Below are 18,326 nucleotides of genomic sequence, written 5' to 3' on the forward strand. Positions count from 1 at the left end.
GGACACTGCTCATCCCATCATGTTGTCACAAAGCCTCGTGGAAAACACACGCCTTAAAAATTATACAAAACAGTCAGTTTTATTGAGTCACCTAATTACAAAAATAAATGGAATGGAAGAAAAAAAGAAACAAAAAAAAAAATAACAGCAAAATTCACATCCTAAGAAATGAGACATTACAGCAGGAACTGGGGAAGCTCAGCTCAGTTGTTGGAATGCACTGGTGGCTCTGTGGTGCCCGTGACACCGAGCTGTGGTGACACTGATGAGTTCAGTGGCATCTCCCTTTCAGCTGCACAGCTCGAGCCACCACCAAAGGAAAGGACAGATGTGCTGAGCTGCTGAACAGCTGCAGACCAAGCACCAGATGTGTTTCTTTGGAAGGAAACTGAGAGTAACCGAGTATCCCCCACTGCTCTCAAGATTTTTTCATTAGACAAAACTAAAAGCCAACATAAACAGTGGCTCCATGTTAGCTCAGATTATATTAACAGGAATTTCTGTGTAAACACTGAGGAAGGAATCAACTGACTAAAGCATGACACTGCTTCTCTTTGTGGCTTTGAGCAAGTGGCATCATTGACCCCTCAGTTTGATCCCTGTTCTTCCTGCTCTTCCATGAGGGTCTCCTGGGATCCTCCTTCCAAATCAAGAGTTCAAGTTTCTAAAGCATTTTGACAGTGAAGACTGTTGTGGAAAAATAATATAAGACTCTTTACAGTAGACCAGAAGTTGTCAGATGCCATCCTGAGAGAGCTTTAAAGCAGCCAGAATGTCAGTGACTTTGGGAAGCAGAGTAAAAACCCCAACACACTCACTGCCCCCACATTTGGCTCAAGTTTATCCCAAAGAAATTCAACTCCCAACACTCACATGGAAACAAACTGGACTTCTAATGAACTCTACAGTAACTATCACGTTAAAGCAAACCTGACTCTAATTTGTTATAACGAGATTCACTTTGTGTCTACACATCTCTATCTCTTAAGGGACAGGAACACTCCTGGCAAGGTCCTGGCGTGGAGGAAGCACTGCAGCCATGCAGGGAGCAGAACCCTGCCAGCACAGCTCCAGTGCCTCCTCCCGACAGCAGGAGGAAGACTTCCAGCAGCGCGGTGACCCGGCAGGGCCATCCCTGCACCGAGAGATCCGGATCCTCCTCAGGAATGCTCGGCGGGGCCCGCCCCGTGCCCGTTCACGTGGGGGTGCGACGGGGTGGAACTCTGCGAGGTGACAACGCTCTGCTCGGCTGCGGCGGCTGCCAGAGGCATCGAGAGGCTCTCGGGGGACAGCGTGGCAAAGTCTTGTCTCCAGTAGGCTTCGCACAGTGGGAGATCATTGCTGTCACACAGACTGTAGCTTTCCAGAACAAACAACCCCAGTGAGGAGAGAGCAGGTATGGTGAGAGAAGAGGGGAGGGATGGAAAGGGTGGAGGGAGCAAGACAGAAGCAAAGCATTAAGAAAATGGCAAAAAAAATGCTGGATGTAAGGTCTGTGTTCATGAAATCATCCTAAAATGTGTGAGATTGGCCTTCCCTAAGACATCCCCCAAGGGTTGGTCCTAAAACTTCTTGGGCCTGGTGAGGACTGGGGCAATTTCAGAGACAGAACTGGCTACAAAATGAAACAGAGCCTCAATTCCAATCCAGACACTGCAAGTCTCTGAAAAGATCTGAGCTGAAGTCCCAAATTTGCAAGTTCTGCTACTGATGAGTGAGACATGGACCTTACCCACAATTATTTTACTTGGAATTAGACTGCAACCTATGTGAGGAAAAAATAGAAATCCTGCTCTAAATTTTACTTCAGAAAAAAAACCTGCCACAATTGTTTTGGGACCTGTTCCTGTCACAATAAAAGAAGAACCCTATTTGCACCCCTGCCCTTTCAAAAAAGTGCTCCACAGATTTGTGTCTTCCACAAGCTTCTCAGTTTGATTATAAAGTACTGACAGCTCCTACCTTTTCCCAAGAAGCCTGAGCTAAGAGTGTCTCTAAAAGCAGTTGGCTGGATTCCAACACTGGATGAACCAGCAGTGTGGGAAAATGAGCTTTTTTAAACAACTGGTTAATTCTTGCCCATATTCTGAGGAAAACATAATGTGGAAGGGCCAAAACCAAAAAGAAACATGGAAGGAACTGGAACAAAACCAACACAAATCCCAAAGAGAAGGAGCTGCACACACAAGAGACACCCAAGACAAAGTGAGTGCTGGAGCAGAAAGCAGCTTGCATTCAGAGAAAAACAAACCCAATGGGTCAAGTGATTTTGTTGTTGCAGCTTTATTTACATTTGTAATGTATGGACTGATGCTTAGGGAAATACTTTAAGTATAGAAATATGAGACAGTTCATATTGCACAAACATGAAACATGTGAGATTTTACCCCACACTCAAGACAGCTCCTGTGATCTCAGAGGAGGGAGCAATGGAACACAAATGCAGGTCTGGGGGTTAGGATGAGAGAAGGCAAGCTGGACTTGCAGTTACCACTTGGGGAACAAGCACACAAAGCACTAGGTGCAAGCTGAGCTCTCTTCTGGCAGCACCACCCAGCTGGCTTTGCAGAAGTGAGAAGGCAGCGGTTACAGGTTTTGTGTCTGGGGCTTCTGTAAAATCCCTTGGAAGATCAGCCCCCAACACAGCTGGGTTCAGCTAACAAAGAGCATCAGGACTGAACCAGAACTGCAACTCCTGTTCTGTCATAGACCTCAGGCCACCATTTCCCAGGAGAACCTGTCCACAGCATCCACACACTGTGGCAGGGGAGTCACTAACCACGTTTCAGCTGTGTCAGAAGCATGACTGCTTCTCCTGCTGCCCCAGTTAGAACAGCTCCAGAATCTAAGCTCCACCTCTCAGCTAACACTCCTCAAAAAAGTCAGGGTCAGTGAGCAGCTCTGCCCAGCCCAGGAGCACTGGCCAGCCTGCTGCTCTGTCCTGGGAGGCTCCTCAGGGCATGGAAGGGACTTCACTACTCCCCTGAGGCACCCAGCCAGCCTGAGTGCACAGGGACAGCTCTAGAAAACTACTTGACCACAGGGCAGGAAAGCAAAGGCTCCTTCAGGAAAATCGTCTTGGGTTTAGTTTCAAGGACCTGCTTTTGGGTCTCATCACAAGCCCCATGTGCACATAAAAAACCTGGCAAACACCTGACCCTACAACTGAAGAGGCATTCCCAGGACAGCAAGGAACTGCCCTGTGGGGGCAAACAGTGTTGTGCTGACAGCCACTGAAACATGGCTGTGACATGACAGAAACCCTTTCCCCCACGTTAGACAGTAACATTTCATTAAAAATATTGTCATATTCTAATTATAAAAGGACTTTGAATAAAACACTGTTTCTGTATTTACACAGACACATTTCTTTGGTGCAGAAAAAGACAGGAAAGAGCACAGGAAGGGAGGAAGTGCTAAAAGCCAATGACCAAGTGCTACACCATAACAAAGTGTCAGATCACAGCTCTGCAGAGTTGCCAGCTTTCCTCACCTCATAACCCATAAGAAAGAGCAGGAAGGCAAATCCATCTGATGTACACCAACATTTGTGCTCCCATGTTAGTTCTGTCAGCAAGGGTTGCTTTGTGTGGCACCTGGGCCAGGCAGGTGAACAGACCATGCCAGCATGGCCAGAACACACAGGGTGGCAGTCTGGGGACAGGGTGAGGGAAGCACACCTGGCACATGTGGGGCACTCTCATCCCTTTGGGTAAGCTCACTGCTATGTCTTGGACCTATCAGCACCTGCACAGGTGCTCAAAAAACTGAATAAAGTATGAAAAACAACTCTAAATTTTTACCTCTAAGCTGTGTCATATTATTATCCTTCTACTCTTAAAATACATATATTACTCATAAACAATGGCCTTACTTTCAAAGATATTGAGCAATTTAATTGACTTAGCTGGGGTTATAAGCATTCAGCATTCTTAGAAAAAATGGAAAAGGCAGACATAGAAAACCTGGTCAGTAAAATTTTAACATTTTTTTAAAGTTAAGTGTTTGTTTAAAAATCCTAGAATTATTGCACTGATTTCACTTAGCTTGGAAAGTGCAACCAAAATAACCAGGTTTACATTTGTTTTCTTTTGCTTTCATTTACTGCATCATTAACTAGAAGTGCTGGAGTGCATGACAAAAAAAATAAAGTGTCTGAATTCTCTAAAGTCTGTTTGCTAAATAAGAGGCTTTAAAAAATATTAAAAATCCCACAAACAAATCAGTAATAAGTCATTCCTTAGAAAATCCTATCACAATACTTCATAATTCAATGAAACTGAGCAAGTCCTTGCAAATGTTGAGCCCAGCAGGACTGGAGGCAGCTGGGGGCAGTGAAGGAAAAGGCACAATGTGTGACCAGGTCACTTGTGAAAGGAGTCACCACGAAGCTGAGGTGACATCAGGACCCAGCTCAGCAAGCTGGTTTTTGTAGGAAGAGAGCCAGAGGCTCCTTCAGAGGGGTTTCCCCCAAGGAAATTCATCTTCTTTTCTAGTGATTACAACAGAGGCCTAAGGAAATTACCTATCAGAGCTGGGATGCTGTGAACACCTCCTTCACCAGGACATTTTTACCCTGTAGGGTATCTACAAGGAAAAGGCAGTTGCTTTAATTGCAGAAAAAAAGAGTTTGACCTAATTAAATGTAGGACTAAAAACTTTTGGGAACATTCTCAACACCAATACTCTAAGGGCTACCTGATGGTCTGGACTAACTACCCCAAAAAGGCCTGGAGTTGTAAGGCAGAGTCCACTGCCCTATTTGTACCTGGAAGAGTAATATTCTTCTTCTAGCTCGTACAGGTCAATGGAGATCTCATCCCGCAGTGCAATCAGCTTCTTGTCACACTCCTCCTGCAGGCTCCTCAGTTGCTGGTTGCGCTGGTTGATGGCCTCGTTCACAGAGGGGAAATCATTGAGGATCAAGAACTGCTTCAGGTCAGACACAAGTTTCATCAGGGACTCCCCAGCACGGACCTTGCGGCAGTGAGAAAAATCACACATCAGAACAGGGCTTTGCCCCAAGATCTTCCAAGCTGCTCCTTCAGCTCAAACTTTGGATAAAAACACGCACAAAACACAAGGATTCTGACGGAATTCTGACCCAGCCACCCCAAACATGAAGTTACTCCCCTTTAAGCAGTCCTTGGGAGTGATATAAAGATCCAAAAATGAACCCAACAGCCCCTACAGGATGTGAACACTACAGTGCTACTCACAATATTTGCAGCTCTGACGTGCATCTCGTAGTTATCTTGCTCACCCTGGGTTGCCCGAGAGACTTGAGTTTCATCCTCGATCTGAAGAAAAATGTACACAAATCTACATCTACATATTTCAAATTCAAATAGACAGTTATGTTATAAGGTATAATATATGGGAATATATATGTGGATACGTGTGTGATTTTCATATATACGTGATATGATATATATGACATTATATATGTGAAATTCACATCTGTAGTGAATTACAATTGAATTACCGTTCAATTCACATAGTATTCAAGGCCAGGTTGGACGGGGAACAACCTGCAGTACTGGAAGGTGACCCTGCCCATAGCAGGGGGTGTAACAAGAGGTTTTTTAAGGTCCCTTTAAAGCCTTTAACATTCGGGGATTCTACGAAAGGTCCTCCCCTCTCTGCTCACGGGCTTTGCTCTCCCCTCCCAGCCCCTTCTTCCCCGCGTGCTCCCGCGGGGGCAGCCGGCTCGCTCAGGCCCACCTTGGCCGTCTTGATGATCTCGGTGAAGTTGTCCATGATGGACTTGACATCGTCCTTGAGGCGCTTGTTGTAGGACTGCAGCAGGGTCTCCTTGCTCTGGGGCAGCACCCGGGGCTGCGCCATGGCCGCGCCCTCCCCTCACGGCCCGGCCCCGCCCCCCGCGCTCTCGCGAGATCTCGCGCGCCGATATCTCCCGGCATGCACCGCTCTGCCTCTCTCTCCCACCGCCCAAGATGGTGAGTGATGGCGGCGGCGTGGGGGGGCCGGGCAATCCGCCGCCATCTGGGGCCGCCCGCCGTCATCCGCCGCTGCCGATGGGCCGCGGCAGCACCGCGAGGGTGCTCGGCTGCCGGGGGAGGCGATGGAGCGGTGTTTCGTGCTCGATTTGCGGTGATGCGGGAAGGCCGCGTATGGGCCTGCCCGCCCGGGCCCGGCACCTGCGGCTGCCTCCGGCTCGGGCAGCCCGGCCAGGCCGCGGGGCGTTCTCGGGGTAGGTCGGGTCCCGGAGGCGGTAACGCGCCGTGGGGGTATCTCGGCTGCTCGCGGGTGAAGCGATCGCTTTAATCCTTTCCCTTCTGGGGGTGGTTTGTAAACCTTGTAACGTAAAGCGAAGGATTTGCTCGCTCTCTCTAGGGAGAGCAGGGCGAGCATGGGAGGCCGCGAGGCTGCTGAAGTGCTTGGGAAAGTAGATGCATTTCCAGGGTGGGCTGGTAACTTTTCCAAGCACGTGAGTTTTTGAGGCAAAAGAAGTCAGAGTGTGTTTCTTGCTTGCAGCCGAAGGGAAAGAAGGCCAAGGGTAAGAAGGTGGCACCAGCCCCTGCTGTAGTGAAGAAGCAGGAGGCCAAGAAGGTTGTCAATCCCCTATTTGAGAAGAGGCCCAAGAACTTTGGCATTGGTGAGTAAATGGATAGTCGGGATAGTTGCTCCCATTTATTTTTCTTGTGCAGTGAACAGATGTCTAAGTTATAAACGTTAAAAATTACTCCAGACTGTGCAGTGCTGTTCTTGTGCAAGGCGCAGATGATGTGAAAGAATATTTGCTATCTGAGTGGTCGTGCTGACACATTACCACCAAGATCACTGATGCTCCTGTGCAGTTCCCGTGCTGCTGCTGCTGCTCTGGATTTGGGGCAGGCCTGAGCTAAAGGCTGTGTTTTTTTAGGACAGGATATCCAGCCCAAGCGTGACCTCACTCGGTTTGTGAAATGGCCACGCTACATTCGGCTGCAGCGCCAGAGGTCCATCCTCTACAAACGCCTCAAGGTGCCTCCTGCCATCAACCAGTTCACCCAGGCCCTGGACCGTCAGACAGGTGAGGATGGGCCCCACAAGGTGCTCTGGGCTTGGGGTGTAAGTGAGATGTCAAAAAAGGGGAAAGAAACCAAAATAAGCCCTAACAAAGGTAAGGGTGTGTCTGGAAGTGTTTTAGGGAGGCTTTAATAGTGACCAGGGTGGTGTCAAAATTAATTTGCTGAGTTAAATCTTGGATTGTTGCTGTGTACCCTGAAAGGGGATTTAGAAAATACCAAAGCTCTATTTACTAAACTTGCATTAAATCTTAACTGTGATTCCATTCTTCCAGCTGGTTTAGAACTGCCCATGGTGGTGTAGATTGCTTGAGACATCTGTGGGAGTGCAGGTTTTGGGGGAAAACCCAACAGGCTGGTACTCAAGGAAGGGATTTAGGAGTTTTCTGTGAATGAATCTATGCAAAAAGCTTTAGACCTGTGTAAAATAATTTCCTCCTCATAGCTGCTCCTTGCTTTAAAAGAGCCAGTGGACCTGTGACTATAATTGCTGTGGGGGTCCATAGGCTTTTCCTTATCCAGACAGCCAAGGAGCTCTCAGTGCCATCAGAGGTGCATGCAAACAGGGGCTTTTAGGGTGTTTGGCTGTGCAGATGATGATCTCTTTTTACTATGAAAAAAAATGTGATGACAACCACCAAGATCGCTGATGCACTGTTACAGTACCATTACACTATTACAGATACTAATACAGTATTTTTAAAAATTAATGCTGAGATTTTCAGGTCATGCAACTAATTAGTAGGTGTTCTCTTGCAGCCACACAGCTTCTGAAGCTGGCACACAAATACAGGCCTGAAAATAAGCAAGAGAAGAAGCAGAGGCTACTGGCTCGTGCTGAGCAGAAAGCTGCAGGAAAGGGAGACGCTCCAACCAAGCGGCCACCAGTCCTCCGAGCAGGTAACTTTGTACCTGAGCTGAGGGAATGTGGGAGAGAAAACTCATGGAAGAGTTGGTTCTTCAACCAGACAGCCTTGGACAAGCTATGGCAATGATGTTATGAATTTCTTCACCTGAGCTCAAAGTGAAGAGCAAAATAGACGAGCTTTTTAACCCTGAGCTCTAGCAAATTGTCCATGAAATGTCTTTGTGCCACTGATGTGAAATAGCAATGGAATCAGAGTTGGCTTGCAAGAAAGCTCTGAAAATACACTAAGAGGAATCAAAACTTACCTAGAATTTATTTTTCAGGTATCAATACTGTCACAACTCTGGTGGAGAACAAGAAAGCTCAGCTTGTCGTTATTGCCCATGATGTAGACCCCATTGAGGTGAGCAAGTCACAGGCTGCCTGTGTCACTTAGGGTGGGCTCAGAAATGCTTTTAAGGCAAAAATGGATTTTAGGACAAATTGCATGAAAGAGAACGCACAAAAAAAAAATACACATTTGGCAAAACTAAGATGCTTGTGTGTGTTTGTGCTGGTTGGACAGCGAGGCTGGGCCCTTGCAATGATGTTTTGAATTTCTTCACCTGAACCAGCAGTGAAGAGCAAAACGAGCTTTTTAACACTGAGCAATTGCCCTAGGCCAGGCTGGCAGCCAGCACAGAGGGCTGTTCTCCCTCAGTTACTCAGCACTCCCTTCCCTTTCAGCTGGTGGTTTTCCTGCCAGCCCTGTGCCGCAAGATGGGAGTTCCCTACTGCATCATCAAGGGCAAAGCCAGGCTGGGCAGGCTGGTCCACAGGAAGACCTGCACCTCTGTGGCCTTCACCCAGGTTAACCCGTAAGTGTTTGGGAGCTCACATGTTTGTCTTGTGGAGAAAGCAAACTGCCCTGAGCACAGGCTCTAGGGTAGATGGCTAGCAAACTTGGGTCTCTCTGAAGTAGTAAAATTTAAAATATCACCTCTGTAGTGTCTGATAAAAATATCTCTATCAAATCCTGAAGGTGCAGATTGTTTTGGTTTATCAGAAGGGTGGTTACTCTTAAAATCTGAGCAGTGCTTTTCCGTAACCTGAAAAATTGGGTTGCCACTAGAAGCTCTCAAATTCTATGGAAAACACTTATGTTAAATATGTTAAATCCATGCTCTAAAGGCAATAAAACTGTCATCAACAGGGAGGATAAAGGAGCCCTTGCAAAGCTGGTGGAGGCTGTCAAGACCAACTACAATGACAGATATGATGAGGTAAGATTCTCTGCACTGCTGGCCTTGTCTTTTTACACTGTTAATATTCCCAGAAGGGAGAAATGGCACACAGTGACATCAGTTTATACTTGGGTGTGTTATACCTGGGTTTCCTTACAGTGTACCAATATTCTTTACCTGAGGATGGGATAAAATGTGAAAGCTGTCACCAGGTTAGAAGTAAACAGCAACTCTAGGGCAAGGATTGTAGAGAGGGCAACAGCTTCTGCTACCTAAACTCCATATCCCAAATCCAGGAGTTGTGGGATAGCTGAAGCCAAATCCCTCATTGGGAAGGATTTTAAGCTTTTTTCTGCCCCAGAATGTAGTGCAATGCTTGAAATGTGTAGGACTTCCTACTTGAGGGAGCTCTTCCCCTAGTGCAGAATTGAGTGACACAGAGTTGGAATGAGGTCTCTTAACCTGTTCTCTCTTCCTTGCAGATCCGTCGTCACTGGGGCGGGAATGTCCTGGGACCAAAATCCGTGGCTCGCATTGCAAAGCTGGAAAAGGCAAAGGCTAAAGAACTGGCTACAAAGCTGGGCTGAAGATGTACTGCATTGCACCGTGTTCTCTGTACATAATAAACCCCAGCTGTTTCATGGTCTGTGTTCATGGCAGTGTTCTAGGCAGGGAGCAGCACAGTGGCATTGCTGTACTTCTGTGCTTTCCATCCAGTGACAGAATAGTGCTGGACAGAAATGGCTGCACAGAGCTGGTTATTAATTAACTTGGAGTAATTTTCCTTAATACTAGTAGTGTGTAATAACTCCTTTCTCTTGAACACACAGCTCAGCTGCACCTGCACTGGATCTTGAAGCTGACTGGGCTGGGCTAGTTCTGGCTTTAAGCCTGGCTTTGCTTTGCAAATCTAAATTTGAAATAGCTCTTGATTTTTCCTTACTTAAGACTGGGTTACAGTATGGGTTGCACCTGCAGTGTCTCTTGCAGTGAAGGCAGGCTGAGGGGGAAGAATCCAGACCTTCCTGTGGTTCTGTTCTTTCCTGAGTGCTGATTTGGTCTGGTGGCACCATGGAGGCTACCAAGGCTCCAGCTGTGGTAGCTGCTTGTTTTTGCCAGCCCTCATCCTCTTACAAAGTCAGAGGCTGCCTTCCCCAGCTAGACCTGCATGTCCACAGCAACCTCTAATTCAGGTTTGCTGCTGTTCCAGGGAAGACGCATGATGCAAGTCACAAGGCAAAGACCTGCAGGCCTTTATTCATTCTGCTGCAACTGCTGAGAGCCATTCCTGACTTCGGGAAGGACTACATGCTTTAAATAAGCTCATTCACAAAATCCTCTGGATTTTTCTTAAGGAAATGGAGATTTTAAAATGTAGCTTACAACCAACCAGGATAGAAAAATGTATTCTTGTGGTAACTATTGAAGTTCAGTACTCCCGAGCTGCAGGTGGGAGCTCAGTTTGCAGGAATTGCTTAAAGTCTGTTTGCAGCTTGATAACCTGTTTGCTGAAACTTCTCTGGAGTTCCAGGTGCTTCAGTTATTTAGGATTTCTCAGGCTCCTGTCATCCATCAAAGTCTGCTCTTGACTGTAGCACCAAGAGGTTTCTTCCTTCCCCTCACAGAGGTAGCTTCTGTATAAATTTCTTGTACCACAAGAAGGAAGTTGCAGCACACAAGCTGTACCTGTGAGAAGATCACACACCTTACTGGGGTGAACTGGACCTCCCTAAGAGCTGCATTAACCAACCCACCTGGCACAAGCTATTTAGGTTAAAACTGGGCTGTTGTAGCTCAGGAGCTCGTGCAGGCAGCCAGAGCAGGCAGGGCAGGTCCCTTACCAGGTGACAATGTACTGCATGTGCTCGTTCCGCAGGCTCACCCTGGTCTGGCCCCCAATGGGCCCCCCTGGGACTGTGCTTCCTGTGGGGACAACACGGCCAAGTTAAATCTTGAGGCTGCACAGTGTGCAGCTGTGCTGTGTGTAAGAGGGGCTAGAATGTGATTAATCTGATGGATACTCTGCTCTCCCTCAGGCACTGCTGTTCCCAAGAAGGGTCTGGGTTGGAAGGGACCTTAAAGCTTATCTCATTCTACCCCCTGCCATAGGGATATAATGAAAAAAAAATACTATAATCTTAATTATAATTTTATAACAGTGAGGCCTCCAGGCCAGCTGTTAGCCACCACACAGGAACACCTTCCTGTGGACCAGGCTGCTCCAAGCCCCATCCAACCTGGTCTGGAACACTCCCAGGGATCCAGGGGCAGCCACAGCTTCTCTGGGCACTCTGTGCCAGGCCTCCCCCACTTCACAGGGAAGAATTCCGACTCCATATCCATCTAACCCTGCCCTCCAGTAGTTTGGAGCCCCACCCCTTTGTCCTATCTTTGATGCTCCTGACAAAAGTCCTCCAGCTCTCTGTAGGCTCCCTGTCACCTTTAAAACATTTTGCTGGCAGAGCACAGCAAGAGAACGGAGGGGAAAGGGAGGGAGAGTGATATAAATTGGACAGGGGGCTGTGTTCCTCTGTGACTCACTGAAATCTGCATCGATGAAGATGGGCTCAGCACCAGTCACCTTGGCCATGGCCTCCAGGTCCCGGTAGTGCCAGCGGTTTTTTTCAATGTTATTTTCAGGCACAAAGGGTTTCCTTTTTTCTGTTAACCTCACCACCCCTGTGAGATCAATCTCATCTTCAATCTGAGGAGAAGTGCAGAAAGAAAAAAATGTTTCAAGATTGATTCCATATTCTGACACATCAAATCCTGCCTCTGGTAACTGAGGGGCACAAAGTAACGAGCCCCATTTGAGAATCCCCCTTACCTGTCCTGTCAGCCTGGTTTCTGGTTTCAATTTCTTCCTGGGCACAAATCCTCGGTTGACTAGAATTGTGACCCTAGAGTTACATCAAGAAGTTCTGCTCAGGAGTGAAAGGGAATTTATTCCTGCTGCTGCCTAGAACTACAGACCAAAGAAAGAAGCAACCCACGTGTTTGCTGCCACTTTTGCTGTCAGCTGAATGCACATTATAAAGGAATTAAAATACAATTTCAAATTGAGCCTCAGTGATGTCACAAACTGAGAGATGCCTTAAGGCAGGGAGTGATTGATACAAACCCAACCTGCAGAATTTGGTTTTTGCAGAGAAGGAGTGCTCCCATGGAGCAGGACTGTCCTGAACTCACCCCAGCTCTGTGCAGTAGAAGGGGGTGATGACGTTGGCTCCATTCTCCGGGTGGGATGTGATCCTCCCGGCTTCCCGCGCCTCCCGCTCGGGGTCCAGCAGCGAGCGGGGCAGCATGTACAGCTCCTTGGAGTGGTCAAAGCGCCCCCGGACTGTCACAGGTCTGTACTCCAGCTCCCTCAGCTCCATGGGGCTGCATGGAACAAGAGCAAAACAAAATCATGGCTGTGCTGGGTGAATTCAGTCAGGAGATTTTATTGTGGGATTCTCCTTTTTCCTAATGGCTCATTCTGGATGGAGCCTGCTGGCAAACAGAAGACAAACAGCTCATGGAATAAGGATTACAATATTTCAACTGCTCCAGAGAATCAAACAGAGATGATCAGGAGCATCCAGGGAGTTCTTTTATCCTGCTCCACAGGGCAGGTGGACTCACTGCCCATGTATCCAGCCATGAGAAGTTTCTTTCCCACCCCAGACCATGAACTCCAACAACTGAGCCCTTCTGAGAGTTGTTCCAGGTGACCAGTGGCCTTAAAAATCTCTCTCACATCTGACACAACTGCTCCACATGTGGGGCAGGGTTTGCTGTTGCTTGCTGTTGCTCCAAGACTCCCTGTTGCAGTAACAATTCCTTTGGGACACCACAGACACCCAAGCCCTCTTTTCCCAGCAGGATTAAAAATGCTATGAATTACATCCCACATTCTCCTGAACAGAGATTCATCCTTCTCCATGCATTTAGAGTACAGGAAAGAACTGACTTATCCTTTTACTAAAAATAAATATATATATATATCAGGATCTCTTTCTAATTTGCTGGCACATCCCAATTGCCATTGCATCCCTTCATTTTCATGCAGGTCAGTTCAGCACAAGCTCATTAGTGCACATTCCACATCTAATATTCCCAGTCAGTGCTCTGTACACAACAAACCATCCCTGTTTGCATACTCTAATGTCAGAGGGATGGGATCTGCTGTGATTCTTGATGCCAGCTGTGCAATCAAATCTAATTTCCACTTGCGCCGCTGAACCTGGAAGTAAACAAAAAAACCTCCTTAGGGCAGAACAGAGCAATGTAACAACCCCAGCAAGCCTTAAAATCTTGGTCATAATTTTCTCATCAGACCTAGCCTAGGGTAATTGGAGATATGAAAATAGGGGCTACTGAATTTAATTTGAGGAAATATTTATACTAAAAAGTGAAGGAAAAATACTTCCTTTAAAGACTTACAAGGGAACACTTGGAAAACAGAAATGTAAAATAACAGCAAATCTTTAACCTGCCTGTTGTCTGAACTAGATCAAACAGATGGAAAAACTTGACAGTTCTCTAGTGCTCATTTTTTGAAAAAATTAAATATTTATTTGTACCTGCCACGTGCCGAGACCAAACGTGGTCAGAGGGATGAGGAAAAGGCCCCATTTCAGCAAGGTATCCTCTCCAGATGTGCCAGCAGCTGCTGTAGAACTTCGTGGTCTGCAGAACCTCAAACAAACATCTACAGAAAACCAGATCGAGGAACAGGAGTCAGAGAAGAGATGCCAAATTCCTGCAGGAAATATTACACCTTGGTACCAGGGCGAAACAGAGCAGGAGCCCAGACAAATATTTTCTTACCTTTAGTCTTCTGAACCAGACCAGAACTTCGTTTAGTTAGGGGATATCCAAAAAATGTTCTGATCAAGCACTGGCATGCCTACACAAAATAAGAAAGATCCTTTGTAATAACACTGCTTTACAAAGCCTGTATTTAGGTGATATTGGTGAACTTGATGATTGCAAGAAATATTGTTTATCCATTGATTTAAGTCTCACATGAGCAACTGCCTGTAAAACACTATGGGTTAGGCTACAATTTAAATGAAATAAGATAAAATTTCCGTTATGGAGCTGTCTACAGCACAGCAATGACCTTCCATCCATGCTATCAACAAACACACACCAGCTTAATCTGTTCTTGACAGAAACAAGGGCCTACAGGGGACAGACAGGGGACAGGACAGAGGGATGGGATGAGGGGAGGGCATGAGGGAACAGGATGAAGAGACAGGATCAAGGACTGGGTCAGGATGAGGGCAGGCGATCAGGGAACTGGATCAAGGGACAGGATGAGGGAACTGAATCAGGGGACAGGATCAGGGGACTGGATCGGGGACAGGAGCAGGGGACTGGATCAGGGGACTGGATCAAGGGACAGGATGAGGGAACTGAATCAGGGGACAGAATCAGGGGACAGGATGATTGGACATGATCAAAAAAAGAGAAAGGGACAGGATGAGGGGACAGTATAACAGGACATGAGCAGGGGACAGCATGAAGGGACGGGATGAGGGGACAGATGAGGGAACTGAATCAGGAGACAGGATCAGGGGACTGTTTTACCAGACATGATCAGGAAATGAGAGAAAGGGACAGGATTAGGGGACAGGAGGAGTGGACATGATGAGGGGACAGGATGAGGGAACTGGACAGGATGAAGGGACAGGAGGAAGGGACCGGGTCAGGGGACAGGATAAGGGGACTGGATGGCTGGACGTGATCAGGAAACGAGAGAAAGGGACTGGATCAGGGGACAGGATGAGAGGACGAGATGAAGGGACATGCTCGAAGGGCAGGATCAGCGCCTTACCGGTGCCGGCCCCGCCGCCCCGAGCCTCCCCCGGCCCCGCTCCCTCAGCAGCCTGGGCGCCGTCCGCAGCAGCAGCAGCGCGGCCATGGCAGCCCCGGCCCGGCCCGGCCCCGCTGCTCCGCCCTGCCCTGCCCTGCCCTCGGCCCGGAACGGGAAACGCGGCCGGGCCCGGCCCCTCGCGATGGCGGCGCCGGGCCCGGGCGGCGCTGAGGCCGTGCCGGAGGTGCCCGAGGCGGAGCGGCTCTTCCTGAGGGAGCACCCGCTGCTCAGCCCCGCGGGGCCCGGCAAGGTGCGGCCGTGTGGGGGCTGTGAGGGCGGGGGGCACCCTGAGGGGGCTGTGAGGGGATGGAGCTGAGGGGATGGAGCCGCCTCCCTGCGGGTCCGCGTGGGACCCGATGGAGAGCCTGGCCCGAAGTGTTCGCACAGCGCTGGAAGGCGGAGGAAGGCTGGGGAGCAGAGCCCTGGTGTGCCCTGCCCTCCCCAGCCCTGGGATGGGTACGGGAAGGGTGTTGGACATCGGAAGGGGCTGCCCAAGGGAGGTGTGGAGTCCCCATGCCTGCTGAACGGCTTGGAAGTGGCACTCAGTGCCACGGTGTGGTTGGCAAGGTGGGGATCGGCCACAGGTTGGACTCGATGGTCTGGGAGGTGCTTTCCGAATAGATTCAGAGATTCAGTGGGATAAACCCCTGCTTTTCCTGACCATTGGTGTTTCTTTCAGGTGAGGTGCAGGCTGACGGGCCATGAGCTGCCCTGTCGCCTGTCGGAGCTGCAGGCTTACACCAGCGGCAAGAAGTACCAGCGGCTCATAAAGGCAGCCAGAGAGTTCGACTATGGCACGTTTGAGCCCCACATAGTGCCCAGCACCAAGAATTTGTACGTATTCTCCCTCCTGTGTGTTGGGCTTTACACTTTGTTCAATCTCAGACATAAAGTGGTTGAGCTTTATAAAGTTCTTAGGTCTTTATGGATTTGGGGAGACTGGGAAAGGCTTTATAAAATATCTATCAACTTGCAGTGCTTGTAAGTGAAAATTTCTGAAGTCATAACACACTTTTAACTGTTTCTGACCCTTTGTGTCTGTCAGACACCAGCTGTTCTGCAAGCTCACCCTCAGACACATCAACAAACTTCCAGAGCATGTCCTGCGTCACGTCCAAGGGAAGCGCTACCAGAAGGCCCTGAAAAAGTGTGAGTAGCTTTTCTGAAGCTGTACCAGGCAGCATTTCTTTCTGAGCTGTTGAGATTCCAGTGTTTCTCTCTGAAGTGGGTGGGACAGCTTTGTTTAAATTGACAGCAGTGTGTTAGCATGTGTCTTCCTCAGCTAGGAAGGAAGGTCTCAGATATAGGGAGCAATTGGCTTCTAGCAAATACCTTGGGACATCCTTCCTTAAGAGGATGAGCTCTAAACTCCCCCAGGGAGCGTGATTCCTGTGTCCAGCACTATCTGTGTTAACATCTTCCCTGGTCCATAGCACTGCTGTGGATTGTGGATGTATATTTGGAGCATGCTGGACTTTGGAGCTGCATTTCCTATAAGCTTGAGCTGGGAATGGGAGGACTCAGGGGCTGGGCAGCTGATCATTGCTGCCTGACCCTCTCTCAGATGAAGAATGCCAGAGGGAAGGAGTGGAGTATGTCCCTGCCTGCCTGAGACAGAAGAAGCAGCGGGCACAGCACCCTGATGACCAAATGAATGGGAGCAGGCAGCCTCACAGGAAAGAGGAGTTCTGGGAGCCAAAGTCCAGCGAGGAGGATGGAGAGGAGACAGATGACAGCATGAGTGACCTGTACCCACGTGAGTGAGAGCCTTGGTGTCATCCATGTCCTCAAGGGAATGGGCTGGTTAATTGTCTCCTGATTTCTTTACATTGCTGCCTGATGCTGCTGTGCCAACTTCATCCAGTTGCAAGTCCTTGGGTTTTGGAAAAGCTTACCACCAGCAAATAAGAAACAGTTAATGCTAAGTAATAACGAGTTGGATCATGCAAGGTGTGAGGGAAGGGACACAAGATCCACTGGGATTTGCTGTTTTAGGAATCTCCCCTTGTTTCTCAACAAGTCCTTGACAGAAGTGGTCAGGCTGTTCTGCTGACTCAGATCTGGAGGTGCAAATCCATCTTGCTGCAGGAGCTGGGGTGTAACACATGGCACCACTTGTGCTGACCTTCCCAGAATGGGAATAGAAAGAGCACCAAGGCACGTTTCCAATAAACACCAGCACGTTTATTTCCCAAGTATTTCAGCAGTGAAATATGCCTGGTGACTGAAAGCAAAAGTGAGGGGAGGCAGAGCCTGTGTGCACAGAGAACTGATTTTGAGCTCAATCTTTTTTAGCTGCACTCTTCCCAGAAAAAAACCCATCAGCTCCACAGACCACAAAGGGCAGCGATGACTTCGTGACAGACAGCGAGGACGACGGCGCCAAGCAGAACGGGGAGCACGGGGCAAGGAGGGATGGCAGCAGAGCAGCTGGCAAGAGGGGAAAGGTGGGAGTCATTCACTGCCTGCAGCAGCAGGGAGTGTGGAGCTGGGATCCCATCCCGTAGGTGTTCCAGCTATTCCTGTCTGGGAGCCAGCAGAAGGTGCAAAACTGTTCAGAATAGATTTTTCCCTGTGTGCCAGACAGTGACTTGCATCCCGAGGTGTGAATTCCTGCCAGGCAATATTTATCCTGGCTGGGGTAGTGAGGGGTGTTCCTGCCTGTACAAACAGCTCATCTTGGGTGGGGTCCTGCCCCACACCATTGTAGAATGAAAGCTGATTTGTGTCCTGTGGGTTCTGCAATTGTTCTCCAAATACATTAAAAAATTGAACTGTTTTGCACAGAGTCCCTCTAGCCCATTTTCCTGCCACTGCTTTACTTTATAGACATATCAAACTAGAAAGTTAGGGCTGGATAAAGTTTGGATTCATTGCTGCAGGGAGCCTGTCAGTTTGTACCTAATGAAACCATCAGAAAGGGCTGAGCTGCAGGATCCTGGCTCCTGAGCAGACTTGGGCTCGTTCTGGCTGTTGAAGATCACACTCAGTTTCTGTTTAAGCTGTCTCAGGCAAGGCTTGATCTGCATGTTGGAAATAAGCTGATTAATTTTTTTTCTCTACAGAAACAGACAGGCCCTTTAAAGAAGAAATTCAAGAGCCATCACCGAAAACCCAAAAACTTCAAGAAAGCAAAAAATGGGAAATAAATGCTATGATAAATACCTGGCCTGAAGCCTGTTGTGTAACAGTTCCAGTGGGAGCACAGGATGAAGTGTCTGCCCATTCCAGTTAAGTGCTACAGGTGTGGAGGGGAATAAAGGAGTGGAATGAAGTTGCATTCCAAGAACTTCCAGCCAGCCCCACACCAAGGGAAGGTTGTCTGCTGAAGTCAGGTCCAC

General features: G+C 48.4%; 4 protein-coding genes and 4 non-coding genes across 10 annotated transcripts; 6 read left to right on the forward strand and 2 right to left on the reverse strand.

Moving 5' to 3' along the window:
• Nucleotides 1–53: 53 nt before the first annotated feature.
• On the reverse strand, nt 54–5,900 carry MED22 (mediator complex subunit 22). 2 transcript variants are annotated; one of them, XM_033077907.1, is made up of 4 exons: nt 5,725–5,900; nt 5,220–5,300; nt 4,769–4,977; nt 54–1,353 (listed from the first exon to the last, which is right to left on the reverse strand). In XM_033077907.1, exons 1-4 carry the CDS (start codon nt 5,845–5,847, stop codon nt 1,161–1,163), a joined length of 606 nt encoding a protein of 201 aa, XP_032933798.1. In that variant the 5' UTR covers nt 5,848–5,900; the 3' UTR covers nt 54–1,160. The 2 variants fall into 2 exon arrangements, with proteins under 2 accessions (XP_032933798.1, XP_032933797.1); XM_033077906.1 differs by having other exon boundaries at nt 54–1,359; nt 5,725–5,899.
• A 7-nt stretch (nt 5,901–5,907) lies between these two features.
• On the forward strand, nt 5,908–9,763 carry RPL7A (ribosomal protein L7a). Its single transcript, XM_033077905.2, has 8 exons — nt 5,908–5,960; nt 6,499–6,619; nt 6,887–7,036; nt 7,791–7,931; nt 8,223–8,302; nt 8,626–8,756; nt 9,092–9,161; nt 9,605–9,763. The coding sequence occupies exons 1-8, from the start codon at nt 5,958–5,960 to the stop codon at nt 9,707–9,709; spliced, it is 801 nt and encodes a 266-aa protein (XP_032933796.1). The 5' UTR covers nt 5,908–5,957; the 3' UTR covers nt 9,710–9,763.
• Nucleotides 6,740–6,812, forward strand: LOC117005854. Its single transcript, XR_004419892.1, has one exon. It is a non-coding gene; the product is annotated as a small nucleolar RNA SNORD24 (small nucleolar RNA).
• LOC117005855 lies at nt 7,620–7,685 on the forward strand. The gene has a single exon (XR_004419893.1). It is a non-coding gene; the product is annotated as a small nucleolar RNA SNORD24 (small nucleolar RNA).
• On the forward strand, nt 8,018–8,095 carry LOC117005853. Its single transcript, XR_004419891.1, has one exon. It is a non-coding gene; the product is annotated as a small nucleolar RNA SNORD36 (small nucleolar RNA).
• On the forward strand, nt 8,478–8,551 carry LOC117005847. The gene has a single exon (XR_004419886.1). It is a non-coding gene; the product is annotated as a small nucleolar RNA SNORD36 (small nucleolar RNA).
• A 588-nt stretch (nt 9,764–10,351) lies between the features above and the next one.
• LOC117005840 (surfeit locus protein 1) lies at nt 10,352–15,033 on the reverse strand. 2 transcript variants are annotated; one of them, XM_033077904.1, is made up of 9 exons: nt 14,947–15,033; nt 13,935–14,013; nt 13,688–13,815; nt 13,265–13,347; nt 12,312–12,503; nt 11,950–12,022; nt 11,704–11,826; nt 10,964–11,045; nt 10,352–10,808 (listed from the first exon to the last, which is right to left on the reverse strand). In XM_033077904.1, exons 1-8 carry the CDS (start codon nt 15,031–15,033, stop codon nt 11,001–11,003), a joined length of 810 nt encoding a protein of 269 aa, XP_032933795.1. In that variant the 3' UTR covers nt 10,352–10,808; nt 10,964–11,000. The 2 variants fall into 2 exon arrangements, with proteins under 2 accessions (XP_032933795.1, XP_032933794.1); XM_033077903.1 differs by having other exon boundaries at nt 11,664–11,826.
• Nucleotides 15,034–15,117: 84 nt separating this feature from the next.
• On the forward strand, nt 15,118–18,154 carry SURF2 (surfeit 2). Its single transcript, XM_033077530.1, has 6 exons — nt 15,118–15,235; nt 15,665–15,819; nt 16,031–16,134; nt 16,550–16,741; nt 17,281–17,432; nt 18,051–18,154. The coding sequence occupies exons 1-6, from the start codon at nt 15,128–15,130 to the stop codon at nt 18,132–18,134; spliced, it is 795 nt and encodes a 264-aa protein (XP_032933421.1). The 5' UTR covers nt 15,118–15,127; the 3' UTR covers nt 18,135–18,154.
• Nucleotides 18,155–18,326: the final 172 nt, after the last annotated feature.

This window comes from Catharus ustulatus, chromosome 21 (assembly GCF_009819885.2).
Source record: "Catharus ustulatus isolate bCatUst1 chromosome 21, bCatUst1.pri.v2, whole genome shotgun sequence".
Classification (NCBI taxonomy): Eukaryota; Metazoa; Chordata; class Aves; order Passeriformes; family Turdidae; genus Catharus; species Catharus ustulatus.